The sequence below is a fragment of the Camelus bactrianus genome, chromosome 20 (genome assembly GCF_048773025.1).
Source record: "Camelus bactrianus isolate YW-2024 breed Bactrian camel chromosome 20, ASM4877302v1, whole genome shotgun sequence".
Lineage (NCBI taxonomy): Eukaryota > Metazoa > Chordata > Mammalia > Artiodactyla > Camelidae > Camelus > Camelus bactrianus.
In genome coordinates, this window is record NC_133558.1 from 26205139 (window position 1) to 26222593 (window position 17455).

At 47.8% G+C, this 17455-nt stretch overlaps 1 protein-coding gene across 9 annotated transcripts in view; it reads right to left on the bottom strand.

The window, feature by feature from the left end:
- The window catches only part of MOCS1 (molybdenum cofactor synthesis 1), a 28171-nt gene extending 12428 nt beyond the window's left edge, over positions 1-15743 (bottom strand). For 3 of the 9 annotated variants that reach the window (XM_074348661.1, XM_074348660.1, XM_074348663.1), the window contains exons 1-3: positions 15528-15735; positions 9048-9174; positions 7737-7904 (exon numbers count right to left, since the gene is read on the bottom strand). In XM_074348661.1, coding sequence (XP_074204762.1) covers positions 7737-7904; positions 9048-9174; positions 15528-15650 — 418 coding nt within the window. In that variant the 5' untranslated portion in view covers positions 15651-15735. Of the gene's footprint in view, positions 1-7736; positions 7905-9047; positions 9175-15527 lie in introns of all 9 variants that reach the window. The other 6 variants (XM_074348658.1, XM_074348657.1, XM_074348662.1 and 3 more) reach the window with 4 other exon arrangements.
- Positions 15744-17455: the final 1712 nt, after the last annotated feature.

Below are 17455 nucleotides of genomic sequence, written 5' to 3' on the forward strand. Positions count from 1 at the left end.
CTAGTGGAGAAAACTCCAAAGAATCTAAACAGATACATTATAGCATTAATAGGAGAGTGATAAGAATATAATATCAACAATGTTAGAAAATGTAATTTTAAAATGACACTGTATCTGTCAGGATCCTAGCATAAAACAGAATTCATCCCAGATGATTAAAATAAAGACTTTAATGAAAGGACTACTCACAAAGGTGTGAGTAGAATTAATGGTCTCAGCAACTTACAGTATAGCACTCTGGGGATCCATGCCTAGGGCCAAAGGGACATGGGGAGGAAATTAAGTTAAGAGTCCACTTAAGTCACCATAGAGGAGTGGCTATCCTGTAGGAATTTTAGCTCTGGAGGGAATTCAGCTACTGCCAAAAACCTGGTATAGAAATAGAGCAGGGAACAGCAAAAAAATAATCTGATCTCATTGGCCAAACCCATCAGAAACCCAAAAGGCAAGGGACCCTGAGTGATATAGTCCCTAGCAGCTAGCTACCCAGAGCAAAGAATAAGGCAAAGGAGGGAAATGGCTGTGGGAAGGTGGGGGTGTGAATAAAAAAGATGTCAATTCTCCCTATTTTGATACACAGATTTAATGCAATTAAAATCCCAACATACACAGACACAATGAACAATCTGTAAAGGGAGTAACAAGAAGAATAAAATACTTAGGATTTAACTTAACCAAAGAGGTGAAAGACTTATAAAATGAAAACTACAAAATATTGCTGAAAGAAATTAAAAGAAATAAATGGAAATACATCCCATGTTCATGAATTGGAAGGCTTAATATCGTTAAGATGTCAATATTACCCAAGACAATCTACAGATTCAATGTAATCCCTAACAAAATCCCAATGATACCTTTTGTAGAATTTAAAAAACCCATCCTAAATTCACACGGAATCTCAAGGAACCCTAAATAGCCAAAACAATCTTAAGAAAGAACAACAACAACAACAAAAAAAAAAACTGGAGGACTCACACTTTCTGATTTCAAAACTTACTACAAAGTTACAGCAACCAAAATATGTGGCATTGGCATAAAGACAGACACAAAGACCAATAGAATAGAACAGAGAGCCCAGAAATAAATCCTTGTATACATGGTCAAATAATTTTTGACAAGGGGACCAAGACCATGTCATTCAATGAGGAAAGGATGGTCTTTTCAACAAATGGTGCTGGGAAAACTGGATATCCACATGCAAAAGAATGAAGTTGGATCCTTTCCTAATTACCATACACAAAAATTAACTAAAAATGGGTCAAGGACCTAAACGTAAGTCCTAAAAGAATAAAACTCTTGGAAGAAACCATAGGACAAAAGCTTCATGAGATATCCAAATCAAATGACACCAAAGGCACAGGCAACAAAAGAAAAAATAAACTGCACTTAATGTACAATTTTTAAAAATTTTCATGAAGACACTCTCCACAGAGTAAAAAGGCAACCCACAGAATGGGGAAAATATTTGCAAACAATAAATCTGTTAAGGGATTAATACCCAGAATAATAGAGAACTCCTAAAATTGAACAACAACGAAAATAATCCAAATGAAAAATGGGCAAAGGACTTGATAGACATTTTTCCAAAGAAGATATCTGAATGGCCAATAAGCACATGAAAAGATGCTCAGCAGCACTAATCACCAGGGAAATGCAGATCAAACTACAATGAGATACCACTTCACACTTACTAGGATGGCTACTATCAAAACAAAACAAAACAAAACAAACAAACCAGAAAATAATAACTGTTGGTGAGGATGTGGAGAAGTTGGAACCCTTGCACACTGCTGGTAAGAATGTAAAATGGTACAGCCACTGTGGAAAACAGTATTGAAGTTCCTCAAAAAATTAAAAACAGAATTACCATATGACCCAGCAATTCCACTAAAGAACTGAAAGCAGGGACTGAAGAGATATTTGTACACTCGTGTTCAATATTTCAAAAAATTGTACATCAAGACACTATCCACAGAGTAAAGAGGCAACCCACAGAATGGGGAGAAATATTTGCAGCATTGTTCACAATAGCTAAACATGGAAGCAACCCAAGTTGACTGATGAATGAATTACCAAAATGTAGTATATTCATACAATGGAATATTATGAAAAAGAAAGGAAATTCTTCAGTGTGCTACAACATGAATGAACCTTGAAGACATTATGCTAAGTGAAATAAGCCAGTCACAAAAAGACAGAGACTGCACAATTCCACTTAAATGAGTTTCTTAGAGTAGCCAAAATCATAAAGATAGAAAGTACAAAGGTGGTTGCCAGGAGCTGGGGAAGAGGAGAATGGGGAGTCATTGCTTAACAGGTAGAGTTTCAGATTTACTAGATGACAAGAGTAGGGATGGTGGTAGTGATGGCTGCATAACAATGTGAATGTATTTTAACACCACTGAGCTGTGCACTTAAAAGTGGTTAAGATGGTAAATTTTATGTTATGTATATTTTAACACAGTAAAATGGAAAAAAACATCCCAACAGAATTTTCCAGGGAACTTGGTAGGCTGATTCTAAAGTTTCCATGGGCAAAGCTTAGCATAGCTAAAGCACTGTTGAAGAACTAGAAAAAAATAACACATGGAAAAAAAAATGAAACTGGATTCCCCCAAATTATTCACAGATTAACTAAAGACTTAAATGCAAAAAAAGCACAATTTTAAATTTTTTAGTACTAACGTAAGTAGTTGTTCTGACCTTGGGTGAGGTGTTTCATAAACAAGTACAAAAAGCACTAACCATAAGAGACAGGACTGATAAATTTAAGAACTACTATCAACCAGAAGAATTGTTACACAAAGTGTGGCTTGCTTTTTCAAACTGGGAGAAGGCATCTGTCACATACATCAAGAACTTTTACCAAACCAACATGAAAGGACAAACAACCAAATAGAAAATTGGGAAAATGATATGATCTGGTATTAAATGGAAAAATAAATATATATAGCTAATAAACCTGTGACAAGATGCCTGACCTCACCCTAGACAGGCAAGTACAAATCAAGCCCACAATAAAACAGCACTTTATACCCGGTCCACAGGCAAAGATTCAGAACGATAATACTAACCGTTGGGTGGGCAGCTGGTGAGAGTGCACAGCACCACCACTTTAAGATAACGCCAAGTTGTTTTCCAACATTAAACATTCACATACTCGCTCCATAAACCAGCCCTTCCACTCCTAGAGAAACTGTACACCGACACATGAATGTAAATACAAGTGTTTAAAGCAGCACTGTATACAATACCAAGAAACTGGAAACAAGCCAAGTTTTCATTAATAGGAGGAAGTGTGATGTATTCACATAATGGAACAGGAGGTCGCAGAAGAAAGAACTGAAATCAGGATGACGTATGTGAATTCCAGTTGTGTCGAAAGAGTAATTCCCGAAAGACTGCACAGCACGACTTACAAAGTTCAAAAACACCATCTCATTTTAAAAAGCAAGGGAATGATAAATACAACATTTAGGAGTGTTTCCTTGGGAGGGGGTTAAGTACACTGTGGGGAAGTCCACAGAGGTGGTTAAAGGTTATTGCCAGGGTTCTGATTCTTCCAAAAAAACTGATGAGGCAGTGGGTTTCCTTAGGAATTCTTAACACTATTAAATCATGTAAATAAATTTCTGCAAATAAAGTAAAAAAGGTCATGCATGGCTCAATAATGAGATTACTTTATGAACCCAGGATTATGATTTAATCTAATTCTATGTAACTAGAGTCCATCAAAAATAAAACAAAAACCTCAACCCATTTCAAAAACCTTGAGGTGGGGAGCATATAGTTCAAGTGGTAGGGCGCATGCTTAGTATATACAAGGTCCTGGGTTCAATCCCTAGTACCTCCTCTAAAAATAAATAAGTAAATCCTTCCCACTCAAAAAAAAAGTATAAAATAATTTTTTTAATTAAAAAACTTAGTGAAAAAAAAAAAACAAACCCAAAACTTTGGGGACAGGGGAGGGATAAATTAGGAGTTTGGGGTTAACAGATACTAACTACTATAAACAACAAGGTCCTGCTGTACAGCATAGGGAACTATACTCAATATCCTGTAACAAATGCTAATGGAAGAGAATATGAAAAAGAATATGTGTGTATATATACGTGTATGTATATATAAAACTAAATCACTTTGCTGTACACCAGAAACTAACAATATTGTAAATCAACTATACTTTAATAAAACAAATAAATAAACAGAAAAATCCTAAAAAAAAACAAAACAACAAGACAATCCTAACGGCTCCCCATTGTATTAAGCCCCTCATGGGCTTTAAGCTGTGAGATCTAGATGTTGCCTGTTTCATTTCTTCAACGTAATGGAAGGAAGGAAGGGAGGAAGGACAGACAAAACAACAAGACAGGAAAAGGCCACGTGACTGAGTGATTCTTGAACTAAACTGTCGCCTAACAGTGACGAGTCAGTTTTGGAGTCAGGATCCAACACAAGTCCTCTGCCAACGCTGCCAACACGGTCATGGTACTTGTGTATTTACGGCCATACCTTGGGGATACTGTGGGTTTGGTTCCAGACCACCTTAATAAAGCAAGTATCGCAATAAAGAGTCACACGAATTTTCTGGTTTCTCAGTGCATATAAAAATTATGTCTTCATTATACTGCAGTCTATTCAGTGTGCACTAGCATTATGTCTAAAAAAAATGTATAGAACTTAATTAAAAACACTTTGCTAAAAATTGCTATTATTAAGCCTTCAGGAAGTTGCAGTAGTAATATCAAAGATAACTGACCACCAATCACCATAACAAAAATAATGATGAAAGAGTTGGAAAGATTGCAAGAACTACCCAAACGTGACACAGAGACACAAAGCGAGCAAATGCTGTTGGAAAAATGGCGTCCACAGATTTGTTTGATGCAGGGCTGCCACCAACCTTCTATTTGTACAAAAGAGACGCAGTATCTGAAGTGCAGTAAAGCGAAGCACAATAAAGTGAGGTATGCCTGGTTTCCTTTTTTTTTTGTACTTTGGGAAATCCCAAACCTTCACCATCCAACATGGCAGTGGCTAACTGTGCATGGCTATTTAAATCAATTAAAATGCAATAAAGTTACAAGTTCGGTTCCTTGGTCACCCTAGCCACACGTGAAGGGCTCAAGGCTACTTGTGGCTGTTGGTTACCTTATCAGACAACACAGATAGAGGACGTTTCCATCAGCCCAGAAAGTTCTATCAGACAGCGCTGCCTTAAACTCATCTTGGCAGAAGAGAGGGAGGGACTTCAGTACACGCAGGGATGGGGGTGGGGGTGCTGGAGCGTCTGGGGGTTGGTGGGCGGGGTCACAGACAACTGCAGACAGGGAACTGAGCCATCTTCCCAGGGCAGTTCTACAGCACCAGTCCTGGGGCTGACTGAGCTCAGACAGGGACCCCCAATGACCAGGACAACAGGCTCTGTGAAGCCTGCAACCCCTTCACCTTGCCCCTTGGGCAGGGTCCCTTGAAACTCTCAGCCAGGAGGGTTGGGACAAGTGCTTGTGAATGTCCTGCCTCTGACTGCTGGCCCCTCCCCTCACTCCAGCCCTTCTTCCCCACTAGCGCCCACCTGCCCTGCCCTCTGGGAGTAGGAGGTAAATCCTCTGAAGCAGGTCACTGCAGCCAGTTTCTTGTCCTAACCAACATATATGTGGTGATCCACCCTTGCCCACCCCATGCCATTGGCCAGAACCAAGAAGCCAGAACCATCACAGCAGGAAAGCCCATGACGTAACCAGTGCACAGATGAGTAAACTGAGGCCCCAGGTTGGGCAGGAACCTGTGCAAGTTCACGGGGCCAGGGAGTGGAAGAGCACAGAGCCGGAACCAGGCTGCCACCTCTCCTGGCTCCCAGACCTCCCACTGCGCAGGTTGGTGGCTTCTGTGAAGAGCTCTGCATCCTCCCGTCTGTGCTCAGCCATCCCTCTCTGACCAGCAGTGATCCCCACCCCCTCTGCTCTCCCACAGGCCCTGGACAGACGGCAGGTATTGTGGCCTGACGGAGGAGGCTAGGTCTGGCAGCCTTTCCTGGAACCCAGTCTGCCTTGCAGGCTCAGAGGAGCTTCCTGGAACAGGGAGTCAGCTCCCCTGGGCCAGCTCGTCCAGCTCAGGAACGATGGCACGGTTCCAGGTCAAGTGACCGGCAGGGGTTGGAGGGAGCCAGCCATGGGGAAGGAGGGAGGAGAGAGAGCTGTCAGGGATCCCTGGGCTCCTCCTTGGGGCTCCCACAGCACCTGGGCTCCTCTTTGGACAGCAGGCTCCAGGGGCTGCTTCCACCAACGGGCTGGGGTGGGGGGTTGGTCCTTGACAGCCGGGCCTGCGGCTCATCCTCCTTTGACCAGCACAGAGTCAGGCCCAGGGGAAGGTTCTCCAGGGAATGTGTACTGAACCAGCAACTGAGGCAGAAGGCTGAGGGTGGGGAGCTCAGCAATCAAGAACATGGAACCTTATTTTCCTCTGATTTCATCTTCCATAATTACATGAGCAAAGGTCTCTCTCCGCCTGACCTCGGGGCTCGGAGGCAGCATACAGGAAGAGGCTCTCCACCCCATGCACAGCACTTGCCACTTGCTGGGCATTTGCTTCTCATTCTCTCCTCAGGTCCACCCTAGAAGGGAGGTTACTATCTCGGTCTGAAGGCTGAGCATGGACTTTAAAAGCCGCTCGAAAATACAATGCTAGCGCGAGGCGCAGCCGAGATAACTCGTGGGCATGTCGTATTTCAGAGCTCGTACATTGAGCCATCCACGTTCATCAACAAACACCAGTGAGTACCAGCTATGTGTCAGGTGCTTTCCTAGGTGCTCGAGACACAGCCGTGAACCACACCTGTCTAGCTCCCTGAGAGCTTTCACGCCAGTTAACAGACAATTTAAAAAATCACCAAATGGCATAATGTGGTAGAGTAGGGTTGCCACACCTTTTCTGTATAAATCCACAGAGCACATATTTTTGGCTTTGCTGGTCTTGGTGGCAACTCCTCAGCTCTGCGGCGTGGGAGATATGTAAATCAGTGGATGTGGCTATGATCCAATAAAACTGTTAATGGACAGTGAATTTTAAAATTTTGTAAAATTTTCACGTGACGCAAATGTTATTCTTTTGATTATTTTCCCCCCAACCATTCAGATACATAAAAACTATTCTTAGCTTGCAGGCCACGCACAAAAACAGGTGGTGGCCCAGTTTTGGACAGTGAGCTGTAGCGGGCCAACTCCCGGGAGAGAGAGTGGCTGGGAGGGTGGGTGTGGGGAGGGGGTGCTTTAGACAGAGTGGTCAAGGAAGCCTCCACAAGGAGATGAGATTGGAGCAGAGCCCTGAATGAGGCAGGCAAGAGGCCCTGTGCTCTGGGCAAAGAAAACAGCACATGCAAAGGCCCTGCAGCATGACTGGAGGGGAACAGAGAGGCAAAGGGGCAGGAGAGAGGTCTCTGAGGTTGATGTGAGCCAGACCACACGGACCTCAAGGCCCCAGTGAGGACTTCAGTCGAAATCTGATGTCAAGCCATGGGCTCTGGCACTTAGCTTTGTGACCTTTGGCAAGTTATTGAACTCTGTGCCTCATTTCTTAACAAAATGGGAATAATAATGGTACCTGTCTCAGAGGGTAGCAGGACTAAGTGAGCACAATGCCCTACAGGAATGCTAGCTGCCAATATTCATATTATCATTGGAGTCCAGTGGGACGAGGCAGGAGCTGGGAGAAGTGGTGACAACCGTAGTCCAACTCACCCACGATGTTCACCACATCTGGCCGGATGAGCGGCTCTCCACCCGTGAGCCGGATCTTATCTACGCCTTCCTTCACAAAGAGCCGTGCGAGGGTCAGGATCTCCTCAGTGGTCAGCAGGTCAGCCTTGGGGGTCAGTGGGACACCTTCCTCGGGCATGCAGTATTGACCTAAGGGGAAGGGAGGGGACGTGGAGGTGGGACATGACTGCAGTGTTAGGCCCCAACTCTCCCCCACCAGGCCACAAGTTTCTCTGAACCCCATCCCAGCCATGAGGAGAGACCCTGCCAAGTCTGAGGGGACACAAACCCTTGGCCAGATTCCCTCTGGGCCTCACCTTTCTCTTCTATAAAATTTAATGTCCCTTCCCCATCTGGCTTTCATATCCCTCAGCCCGGAGCTGGGGGTATAGGTTCAAGACGATAAACTAGGCAGACAGCATGGCCTGACTCGATGTAGGGGCAGGCCAAGACGCTGGTCCCCTCAGGGAGGGGCAGCTGGCCTGGATCTGCCTGGGAGGCCAGGGCCCTGGGCCCCTTCCTTCTGCCACTGCTCATCCACCTTCATTTCATCTGGACTGACAAGCAGTCCTCTCTGTGAATGTTGTGAGGGGAAGGAGGCTGGGATGTTCTCCCTGGCCTGGTAAAAGCCGCTCTCCTCTGTAGCCACAAGTGTTCTCATATCCAGTCTCTCTCTATCAGGTTATCCTCTGTCCTGATTTACAGGCTGGAAAACTGAGGCACTCCCTGTTCAGGGTGAGGTAGCAGAAGGGGAGAAATGAGGTGAGTGGGGCCCCACCTCCCACCATCAGTTCCAGTGGCCAGGATCTGTTAAAGGGCCATTTAGTCAAATTAGTGAAGGATCCAAAACCGGTTTTTTTGGATAGATTAGGTAAGAATATCAGAACATCAGTACTGCACACAAGAAACATTTGGTTAAACATTTACTACACACACTTACTGGGCCATGCAGTAAATATATTTCTTATCGTGAGCTACAGCGAAAGGGAGGGAGGGAGGGAGGGAAAAAGAGCCCTGGAATAGCGAGAGACTCAGGGCCAACCTTAATCTTAAACCCAACAGCAATTCTGTTCCAGTCTAATCCCTGGTAGAACCCAGCTTCCAGGATCATAAAACTTACCCTTGACCCCTAGCCCCTGAATCCCTACCTGGTAAGCAAGGAAGAGGGGTTGGTGGAGTTTTCTAGAAAGAGGAATGGGGAGGACTGAGAAGGATTCCTGGATGTGGGGCAGTTTCAGGAGCTACATGAGCAGAGGGACAGGAGCTCAGAGAGGGCCCAGGAGGGCGACTCACATCTAAGGTTGCACTTCTCGGTGAGGGAGATGCGCAGGTAGCTGTGTCGCCGGCCGAAGCTGTCGGTGAGGAAGGCAGAGAAGGGGGCTGCATGCTCCCTCAGGAACTGCCTCCGCCTGGATGGCTCCTGCAACGACAGGGGCAGGGGACTGTGGGCTCTGCTCCGGGGCTAGGGAGAGCCCACTCGGGGACTTGACCCCGCCCTCATCTCTGACATCCGCACACCCTCTGACCCTTCCGTCCATTTGGGCTCTGCAGGCCTGGGGGTCCGGGACTCCCCCTCACTCACAGACCGGAAGAACAGCCCGCAGGGAAGGACCTGCCCTGGCAAGGCCCCACAATCAGCCTTGGGTGCCAGACCTCGGTAGGGATTTCAGCTGGGCAGCAAGACAGCAGGAAGGACATCCGGCCTCCGCCTCCTCCCCTGTCACCGTCCACTGCCCACCCCACCTCAAAGAAAGCCTATCTGGGAACAAGCATCTCCGTCTGGACTGGTCACCAGGATGGCATGTTGCCGCTCGGCACCTGGCAAATGTGCTGCCTGACAAGCACGTCCAGAGGAGGAGGAGGGAGGCAGCAGGGAGCTGAGAGGGACACAGCAGCCGCTTCTCCAACCCAGGCCTCCCATTCCTTACCTGGAGCCCAAAACAAAGTCACTCACTGTGGGGGAGGGGCGTCACACAAGCTGTCCCCACCTCGGGGCTGAGGGGTACTCCCTAGGGCCTTCCCATTGCTCAGGAGGACCCAACAGACCAAGCCACCAGGAGTACCTGGGGGCCGTACCCAGCTGGGGAGGGTATACTCATGGGGAGGGCCCCCCTCCTGCAGAAGCCTTGGGGCAAGGACAGCCCAACCAGGGAGACCTGCAGAGGGAATGGGTCCCCCCAGATCCCAGGAAGGGAGAATGGATGTCCCAGGATGGCCACCCTGCTAATCCCATGCCCAGATTACTTCAGTCCTTATCCTTCACCTACCCACTGCCAGAGGAAAGGATTAAGGACCCACTGGTTGGGGTATAAGGGATAAGGGGGAGAAGACTGCCAGAGATTCCCTGCAAGGCCCAAACTCATCCTGGGGAGGGAAACGAGGGAGCCAACCTCACTCTTTCCCAAGTCTGAGCGAGTCTGTACTCTCTCCCTCCTTGAGAGCACAGCCCTTGAGAGCACAGTCATGACAGATGCTGATGAGACAACTGTTCCACAAAAGTAACATTTGCAAGGTATCTTCAAGTTTCCAAAGAATGTTCTCTGTAAGGGATTATTATAACCAACACTTGGATGGGGTCCAGGAACACCTCTGGCAGAACTGGGATTCAAAGTCAGGTCTTTTGATTCCAAGTTCTAAATTCTTTCCCAAGTTGCACCCTGAGGATGTGTCCAAGGAGGTACGTGGGATGGTACCCAGGGCAGGGAGAAGTCACTTCTCTAGAATCTTTAGAACAAAGAAATCATGACCGTGGTGGTCATCTGTGACATCTATGGACAGGGAACTGACTTGGGGGCAAGACCCCTGGTTTCTGGGCCAGGTGTGCCCCAACATACTGGGAAAGTTCCCTAACTCGTCCAGGCCTGCTTTCCTAGCTGCAAATTAGGAACACAGTGAGCGGCTAAGGTTATCTTGCTATAAAGGAGGGGGCCAGACAGGAAGCCAGGATTACCATGATCTTGTGAACTAAGAACAAAGGACTCGGGCACTCCTGAGGTCCAGGAAGAAGAAACATTTACTTCCTTACCTCCGCAGCCCCAGCTACACATTAGAACCATCTGGGAAGATGAAGAAAAAAAAAAAATCCCTTTGGAGACCAAATTTGGATCTCTGAGAACTTAGGTTTTTCATCTCTCCAGGTGATTCTAAGGTACCACCAAAGTCAAGGGCCACTGACTGACTCAGGAGATAGAAGGGATATTAGAGACAGAGCACGGGGGGTGCTTCATCATTTTCCTGGGTCCATAAAACTGACCTTACTCTGCCCACTCCAAGATCAGTTTCCCGTGTCCTTCAAGAAACCCTGTTCCCACTCCCATGACAAGAAAGTAGCAGTCACTTCTCTGAACTGCAGTCTGAAATAATCACAAGTGTTCCTCCTTCCCTACTCACCCCACTGACTTTCCACTTGTGCCCTTGGAGGTGGGGCAGGGGACACTCCAGAGTCAAGAGTCCCACCCTCATTGGCCACCAGGGTCCAGGAGCTCAGACACTTGGCCATCAACAGCTATTCACAATTCATTTGTCAGTCACCCCAGACTCCACCTCCTCACTTGCCAAGATGCCCATCTCACCCTAATCTTAACATCGCTGGGGAGGCGCTGGGTGAGGGAGGAGCCAAAATAAATTTAGGAATTGACAGCAAGTGAGAGGATCATGGGGTGTGACTCAGCAGAAACTGAAGAGAGAGCAGTGGAATGGGGCAATCCAGAATGGAATTAGGCACTCTGCTCTGGCCACAGGAGGGGCAGGCCAGATTTCACTTTGGAGACCCGGAGGTAACTTTTCTAGATTAATTCAGACCGTACAGCCAGTACCGGACCCAGTCTCCTAAACACACAGACTCTCTGCCCTACCCCCCACACTGCCAGGATTTCAGACTCATCACTCGGGTACTAACAAGCCTTATCTCTGCCTCCTCTCTCCTCTAACACTGCATGTCCCACTTTCATTTACTTTAATTCTTCCATTTTTTTCCTTCTCCTTTAAGAACCCTGGAGGAAAAATATGAGCACCAGTCAAAGGAGCCCGGAATCCAGGGGAATTACTGGGCAGATTAGACAGCAATGCCTCTCGGCCAGGAGGGGCCAGGAGGGGCCAGGAGGGGCCAGGAGGGGCCAGGACATGTCAGAAGTAGTAGAACATCCTTAGCTGCTCAAGTTCCCAGGGCCCCAGCCTGGACCGGGCTGTTCCTTCTGTGTGGGAGGCCCTCCTGCCTGCCTCACTATCCCAGTGTCTGTAGCAGGTGTCAAACCACCATGTCAGTGAACAAACAGGAAGGCCCCCAACCCAGACAGAAAGGTGGTGTGTGTAAAACCCAGTTACACTGGGTAGCCACTCAGTTCTAAGCTGGTCTCTACCGTCAAAATGGTTTAACCTCATACAGTGGTTCTCAACTTCAGTTGTACATCAGAATCACCTGAAGAGCTTCTAAGTAGCAGTGAGGCTGGAGCCCAAAGATTCTGACTCAGCTGCTCGGGAGGGGGCCCTGGCTTTTTCTGTAGCACCCCTGTTCTACTCTGCAGCCCTGGCTGAGAGCCGCTGGCCCAGCCGCACCAGGATCCAGCGCCATTCTGATCTGGGCCGGCGGCTGAGGTTCTGAGCATAGGCCTTGGAGCAGGTAAACCTGAATTACAAGCCTGGCTCTGTTACCACCTAGGTGTAAGAGCTAGTTGCCTACCATTCTTTAAGCTTTAGCTTCCTCATCCATAAAGTATGGACAATTATCCTACCAAACTCAACAGGAGGTGTTCCTGGCACGCAGTAGGTGTTCAGTACATGACTCCTCCCATTTTTTAAACTATGATTCGTACTTACAAATATCCACTCATCCCATATTCACGGAGGGGCACTCACTGTGTGTGCCATGACTAGTTTTCCCACTCTTGTCAGCTTCCCTGGTCTTGCAAGGACCTAATGACGGGCAGAGGGCCCAAGGCTGGGGTTTCAGACCTGCTGTCACATCACCCAAAGCAAGACAAGTGGGGTCTGAGCTTTCCCAGGAGCACGGATACCAGTGCCAGTAACCAGGCACTAGGCAGCCTCCCAGCTGCTACTGACTATATCCTGTTGGCCGCCCCAGGTACTCAATCCTTAACCCAGGTGTTTGATTTGAATGATAAAGCCCCCCGCCCCTCAAAAAGAGCTTCAGAATGTAGACAGTAGAGTAGCTGTGTTATTCAGGAAAAAAGAACACAGGCCAAATCCAAATATCAATGACCCTGATTTACCTGCTATTTGGGATGATACATACCAGGGGTGCCTCAAAATTAACCTATTAAATGAAGGGAGCTAGCAAACTGCCCCAGGCCTTGGCCTCCTCTTCCCTCCACCCCCACACTAAGTGTGAGGTCTTTACACCTGTGGCTCCGGCAAGGACAGTCACACTTCACTGCAACAAAGACTGAGAAGCTGGGCAAGTTGGAAGTCCAGACAGCCCCCTGAAAGGTCCCCTCTCCTTCCTGTGTGCTACCCCAGGACAGGCCCTGCCGTCCCCGTTTACCCCATCCCTTCCTGCACACCCCTCTCTCCGACATTTGTTCCTTCTGGCCCCCTGAAAAGCCGAGTGCCTCTGGCACCAGAGTCATCCTTTCCTCTGCCCCAAAGAGTAGGCCCAGGGCCTGAGGCCAGTCCCTTGTCATCCCACCAAAGCCTGCATGGAGGCTGAGAGGGAGGAAGGAGGGTGCAGTGCTTCCAACTGGGGGAAGCCCTGCAGAGAAGACTGGCCTGGCTACCCCAATCCAGCCGGCAAGGAGCTACATCTCCCCTCCCCAACTCCCTGCACACTGCTGCCTCCCCTTCCCACCTATAGAAGCACCTCAGTCTGTCCTTGGACCAAGCCCAAGGCCCCCCTTCTACACAGCGAGCCTCCACTCCACATCTCACACCCACACCCTGACACACAGACAACATCCAGTGGCTTCCCCCTCTGTCTCTCCAAGCACCCCCCATTCCAAACCAGGACTCCAGAGCCCTGTGTGGGGTGTGGGGAACAAGCACGCTGCAGGAAGGGAAGCAGGGACAGGGGTTCCAGATGCCCCCTTCCCTGCTCCTGCCAACCGGCAAGCTGAACACACACATCTCCAGACTTGTCTCACCTCTGAGAGCCTATTAAAGACACTCTGTGCCCTACCCCACCGCATACACATGGGCTGGACCCCACAGCTGGGTTTGAAGAGAAGAAGCGAGGGGAGGTGATGGCCCCAGGAGCCAGGTAAAGCTGGAGGAAGAGAGAGGGTGAAAGCTTGGGGCTCCCTGTCCAGTGATCTGTTGCGTGCACCCTCACTAGTTCTGTTTCAAACAGCCAAATATATATACAGGGGGTAAAGGGACTTGCTGAGGTTCACACAGCTAAGAAGTGGGAGGACTGAGACTCAAACCCAGGCATTCTGCTCGAGTCCACATTCTTACCCACTAATTATGCCTCCCCTCACAGGGTAAAGGAAAGGGTAGGAGCAGCCTCTCCCCTTATGTTCCCTGCAGAGAAGCCGCAGGAGCTCAGGCGCTAGAGTTTGAGTTCCTGCTCCCTCATTTCACAGCTCCAGACTCCAGGGAGGTTAACTTGATGAGCACCCTCCCCTGAAAATACACTATACTAACTTCACCTGGTTTATTGTGAGGATCAAGGGAGACCACAAATGAAGTCCGTTAGCACAGGATGAAAGGTATAAAACCAATTAGGGGCAGGAGGGAGAAGAAACTTCCCTTTTCGTGAATTCTTTAAAGATCTCTCAGGAATCTTTGCTTCGTGAAGTTTAGAGTTCAAAGATACTGACAAACTTCTCCACCTTCCAGCAACAGTATTTGCTTATCTGAGGATCCTGGAGGGGTGGTAGGGTGGGGAGGGGGTCAGATTCTAGGAAAGCAAGTGAGGCTGAGACCCTCCCCCTGAACGACCAACAGCTGGTGTACGATCTGTTAAATCCCAGGACTTGAAGCCTTGTGCCAGGAGGTGGGAAAGGAATGGTGGAAAAAGAGGTTTCACCAAATGCAAAGAGATGCTTCTCCCAAAATGGTTACCTGGGCAAAAGAACAACAAACTTAAAGCCTGTTATGCTGTGAATCCCTCTGAGGGGTGCTGTCAAGGACTGAGGGGGGCTATTCCAACCCTAAAGAGATAGTTGAATTCCTATCCTGGAGGAGCCCAGTCCTGGGCTCCATCCAGCTCTAGAACGAGGCTGAACCCTCCTCAGGGAACGAAGATGAAACAGAGTCACTGAAGGACGGGTCACACAGCCCTGTGACTACAAAGTGACAACTAACTATTGGCAGCATAAAGGTGACATTTTTAGTCAGTGTCACACTATGAAGTGGGGCGCCACAAAACACCCAATTCCATACAACCTCCTCTGGGGGACAGGGAGGAAAGTGCTTAAGGTAGAGGCCGGGTGGGAGGTAGGGCTGAGAGGGGTACTCATGACATCTCATTGGACCAAGTCCTGCCTGCCTGCTCTCCTGTCTCTGGAAGTCACTCAGACCTGGAAGGGGGTTGCATGGCTGGGTGGGCAGGGATGTTTTTAAGCCAGACCCCAAGGAACGCCCCAACCCCGCCACCCCTCCTTGGGATACAGGGTGAGACTGGGCAGTCTCTCTAGAGAACATCATTCCACTCCTATCCCTACCCCTACATGAGCACCGGCGCCGGGGGTGGGGTGGGGGGTGAGGGGGTCCGTCCCAGAAGCGGCTGCCGCGGACGGGCTGGGGTGCTTCTGGGCATACGGTGCAGTTTGCCAGGCCACCCCCTCCCCAGGAAAGTGTGTCTGTGGGTGGGCTCACCTCCACGGCAGGTTGGGAGGGCTCCCCAGGGCGTGGCTGCGTCACCGGAGCCCCCGAGCTGCAGCTCCGGACTCTGGAGCTGAGGACCCGCCGCAGCATCCGGGACACTAGTGGCGCCGCCATGGAGCCTGCTGGCCAGGCCAGACTCCACTGGGTAGCCGGCTTCGAGAGTACGCTGCCCCGGGACTCGCCGCCTAGGGTCAGCGCGGGCGGGGCGGGGCGGGGCGGGGCGGGAGCGAGGCTCGTGCAGCCAATCGGCGAGGGCGCCGTGCCGCGCGGGCTTCTGGGATTTGCAGTCCATTCCCTCTGCTCCTTTCCTGAGCTGGTCAAGTGTTCTAGGGTTTGAAGAAGACAAGTTCAAACTGAGTCAGAGATCCTGGGTCTTTCCCTACAGGCTTCTCCGGCAGCTCTGAGCTTTGTGCCAGTCATACCACGACATGAGTACTGTAGGGCAGGTGAACGAAAAATTTAAAGTGGTGCCAAAAAAGTAGGTTATCAAGGTAAATAATATTTTAATGCAATATATGTAAAAGCCAAAATCAGGGGAAAAAGAAAAAGCCCATAATGAACAAAGTATCAACATTTTATATGAAAACAAGATCTGACCCTGCATGTTTACGACTTATTTCACTCCCTTCATGGTAGTCTGGGCCCTGGTTATAGGATAGTCGGCTATTTCCTTCAAAATACACTTCTCCAAAAGACAGATACCATAGGATACTGCTTATATGTGGAGTCTAAAAAAAATGATGTAAATGAACTTGTTTACAAAACAGAAATAGATGCCAGACACAGAAAACAAACTTATGTTTACCAAAGGAGAAAGGGGGGGGGGGATAAATTTGGAGCTTGGGAGTAACATATATAAAATAGATAACCAACAGGGACCTCCCTCACAGCACAGGGAACTATATTCAATATCTTGTAATAACCTATAATGGAGAAGACCTGAAAAAGAATAGATTTATATATATATATATACACACACACACACACACATATATATCTGAAACACTTTGCTGTACACCTGAAACACAACATTGCAAGTCACCTGTACTTCAATTTAAAAAAATATAGTGAGTAAAACACACACACACACAAAAGTGATAACGCTTCTCCAATTGTGCCCCTACAGAACATTAACAATCCTGGCCTCTGTATTTTAAAAAAGGAATTTATATAAAGTCATAGATATATGTATTTAAAGAAGTCATAGAATGAATGGATATCATCTTTGGAATGCTTCCTACACAAACACCATGCTAGGCATCACTTAATACATACAATAATCCTGCACTTATTAGAATGTCAATTTTGCAATTTAGGAAACTGAGGCTTCGATTAGGAAATTATCCCCAAGTCATATGGTTGGTGGGTGGCAAAACTGGGGTTTAAACCCAGGACAATCTGATTCCTAAAGTCAAGATTCCATATATATCAGGAATTGGGGGAGGGGGGTCGGATCCCTTTCTCTCTCTCAAAAACAAAGATCTATGGTCTAAGATTTTGCTTGGAATGCACACTCAGTAATGAATCTATGTACTAAGAACCTTTATGCTCCAATAGGCCTATCTGTTGTGTCCAAAACTCGATCACTATGGAATTGCAAGAACCAAACACTGAATAATGTCATAGGAAACTCACCTTGAGTCTGAGGCTAAAATCAACCCATCTCTTTTGACAGTCTCATTGCATTTGTACAAATCAGTTATAATCAGCTATCTTGTCCTTTCCACTAGTCTATTAATTCTTCAAGACCAGAAACTGTATCCTTATCTCCTAATACACACTTGGCAGCTGGTATGTTTCAAAGCTCAGACAATACATTGCAGGGAGTGAGGGTGTGTCTGGGTACATTTGAAACGGTAGGACAAGCCAAACAGAAGTCTACCTGCAAAGCGCCCGAGGACCCATGGAGGACAGTGCAA